The sequence below is a fragment of the Limulus polyphemus genome, unplaced genomic scaffold (genome assembly GCF_000517525.1).
Source record: "Limulus polyphemus unplaced genomic scaffold, Limulus_polyphemus-2.1.2 Scaffold2351, whole genome shotgun sequence".
NCBI classification, from domain to species: domain Eukaryota; kingdom Metazoa; phylum Arthropoda; class Merostomata; order Xiphosura; family Limulidae; genus Limulus; species Limulus polyphemus.
The window spans coordinates 153157-156469 of record NW_013667961.1 but is presented as its reverse complement, the minus strand read 5'-3'; the positions used below and the strand labels follow the sequence as shown (position 1 = coordinate 156469).

The following is a 3313-nucleotide window of genomic DNA, read 5'->3' as shown; positions in this document are numbered from 1 at the left end:
GGTCCTTATCCGTTATCAATACAACTACAGTCTTCATTAGTAATGGTCCTTATCCGTTATCCATACAACTATAGTCTTCATTAGTAATGGTCCTTATCCGTTATCCATACAACTATAGTCTTCATTAGTAATGGTCCTTATCCGTTATCCATACAACTATAGTCTTCATTAGTAATGGTCCTTATCTGTTATCCATACAACTATAGTCTTCATTAGTAATGGTCCTTATCTGTTATCCATACGACTACAGTCTTCATTAGTAATGGTCTTTATCTTTTATCCATACGACTACAGTCTTCATTAGTAATGGTATTTATCTCTTATCCATACAACTACAGTCTTCATTAGTAATGGTATTTATCTGTTATCCATACGACTACAGTCTTCATTATTAATGATCTTTACTTGTTATCCATACGACTACAGTCTTCATTAGTAATGGTCTTTACTTGTTATCCATACAACTACAGTCTCCATTAGTAATGGTCTTTTTCTCTTATCCATACGACTACTGTTGAAAGTAGGAAAATATATAACAAAACACTTAACAAAAGGATACAGTTACCACAAATAAAAAGAATTATGAAGTATACGCAAGCCAGAGCACCAATAGAACTAACCCCACCATAAGCATTGATACCATGATACATCACGACATTCCAGTCTTCACCTGTTAGGATCTGTAGAAACAAAAAACACTATCAGTCAACATTACACGAAACTTATAACTAACATCCCTAAGTTCTTACATTAAAAAACTTAGTTCGCAATTTTTTAACTTACATTATTTCAGATGGTTAGTAAATACATTTTTATATTTTTAAAACTTCACTTTGTGAGCAAACAATAATAACAAGGTTGCGATGAATGCTTTGGCCGTACTGAGATTAGGTTTACCTGAAATACGGTGAGCAAAGACTGCCAAAATGAATCAAAATTACTTCGTGGTTTTTCGTCAGTATCAACAAAATTGAACTTTCCACCAAACACTTGCATGCCAAGAAGAGCAAAGATGACGATGAATAGGAACAAGAGAAGCAGTAAACTTGCAATGGAACGCATGGAATTAATGAGTGAAGCTACGAGGTTTCTCAATGAAGCCCAATACCTGCATACAAAATATATCTGAATACATTCTACACGAGAACTTTAAATATTTAAGAACAAAGTATATCGTCAGTGGATACATCATTTATAATAACACACTTAAAAACCAGGTATAATGTATGTAGATACACCAATTATAATAATACAGTTCGGACCAACTTGACAGGTAAATTGATACATCAATTATAATAACACAGTTTAAAACAAGGTTTAACGTCAGTAGACACCCCACTTATAATAATACAGTTCAAAACAAGGTATAACGTAAGTTGATACATCAGTTATAATAAAACAGTTCAGAACAGTATAACTTAAGTATATACATCAGTTATAATAACACAGTTTAAACAAGGTATAACTTAAATATATACATCTGTTATAATAACACAGTTTGAAACAAGGTATAACTTAAGTATATACATCAGTTATAATCACACAGTTTGAAACAAGGCATAACTTAAGTATATACATCAGTTATAATAACACAGTTAAGAACAAGGTATAACAATAGAACTGAGATAAGATAAGATTCTTACTTGGTGACTTTAAAGATTCGCAGCAATCGAACGCATCTTAAGACAGAAACTCCTAGAGGGGGCATGACATGCGTGTATGTTAATAGCATCTCCAGAATGGAGCTGATCACGACGAAACAATCAAACCGGTTGAAAAGAGATACGAAATACCCTTGGAATCCCAAGCTATACATTTTGAGCAACATTTCTAGACTGAAGAGTACCACAAAAAACATGTTGGCCACCTCTGAAAGAAATGAAGAAAGTTGTGGTAAATGAAAAATCGAACATTATTATTAGGTTAGAATTTATTTGTACCTTACTTACACGTTATCGTATAGCAACGTAAAAATATAGTAGCATCGCACAACAAATAATAACTTCACATTTATCATAATCCAGGTAGTAGTAGTATGTATATTATTACTTTGGAAATTTTCGAGTTAACCATTTCTATGTATTAATGTAGCAACACGTGTTTACTACCTTGGAAGTAGTCCAGCCAGCCCGGCTGCTGGTAATGTTCGGATGCAAGTGTGAGTGTATTAAAGAAGACCAAAATGATCACAATCCAGTAGAAAGCCTGGGACTTTACAGCTTTACGACAAGCCCTTCTCAGCTTCCTGTTCTGTTTCTCCATCTGTTTACTATTCAAGGAAAGTAACACGTTAAAACTCGAACACTTTAGCTTCATTATTGGGTTGGACTAAAATAACATTTTCTAAAACAATTAAAGAACGTACTTTTTGGAAAGCCCTTAAAGCATTGCGTTCAAATGTTGCCCGTGATTGTGTATCTGCTACACAATTTCATTTTGATTTCAGAAAACAGCCAGTATTTATAAAGTCTGTCGTTCTTTGTCATGCCAGTTCTAAGATGATATTTGTTCAGTTGATGTCCATCCATTCTTACAGGTAAAACTGTCATGTTTTGTTTTGACACTTCTAATTTCATACTTGTTCAGTTAATGTCCACCATTCTTACAGTTATGACTGTCGTATTTCGTTATGACACTTCTAAGTTGACATTTGTTCAATTGATGTCCACCATTCCTACAGGTATGACTGTCGTGTTTTGTTATGACACTTCTAAGTTGATACTTGTTCAGTTGATGTCCATCCATTCTTACAGGTAAGACTGTCATGTTTTGTTTTGACACTTCTAAATTCATACTTGTTCAGTTAATGCCCACCATTCTTACAGTTAAGACTGTCGTATTTCGTTATGACACTTCTAAGTTGACATTTGTTCAATTGATGTCCACCATTCTTACAGGTATGACTGTCGTGTTTTGTTATGACACTTATAAATTGATATTTGTTCAGTTGATGTCCGTCAATCCTTATAGGTATGACTGTCGTATTTTGTTATACTTGAGTTTAGTTGAGATTCACTTTAATATTATAAAGGTGGATACCTCTATTGACCAAGATGAAAGCGGATACCTCTATTGACCAAGATGAAAGCGGATACATCTATTGACCAAGATGAAAGCGGATACATCTATTGACCAAGATGAAAGCGGATACATCTATTGACCAAGATGAAAGCGGATACATCTATTGACCAAGATAAGAGTGAATATCTCTATTGACCAAGATGAAAGCGGATATCTCTATTGACCAAGATGAAAGCGGATATCTCTATTGACCAAGATGAAAGCGGATACCTCTATTGACCAAGATGAAAGC

The 3313-nt window shown here is 34.0% G+C and overlaps 1 protein-coding gene across 1 annotated transcript in view; it reads right to left on the bottom strand.

Annotated features, from left to right (window-relative positions):
* The window catches only part of LOC106466704 (muscle calcium channel subunit alpha-1-like), a gene marked incomplete at its 3' end in the record, with an annotated part of 121990 nt that overhangs the window by 33705 nt on the left and 84972 nt on the right, over nt 1–3313 (bottom strand). Inside the window, exons 12-15 of the mRNA XM_013927001.2 lie at nt 2109–2269; nt 1644–1869; nt 898–1108; nt 560–680 (exon numbers count right to left, since the gene is read on the bottom strand). Coding sequence (XP_013782455.2) covers nt 560–680; nt 898–1108; nt 1644–1869; nt 2109–2269 — 719 coding nt within the window. The remainder of the gene's footprint in view (nt 1–559; nt 681–897; nt 1109–1643; nt 1870–2108; nt 2270–3313) is intronic.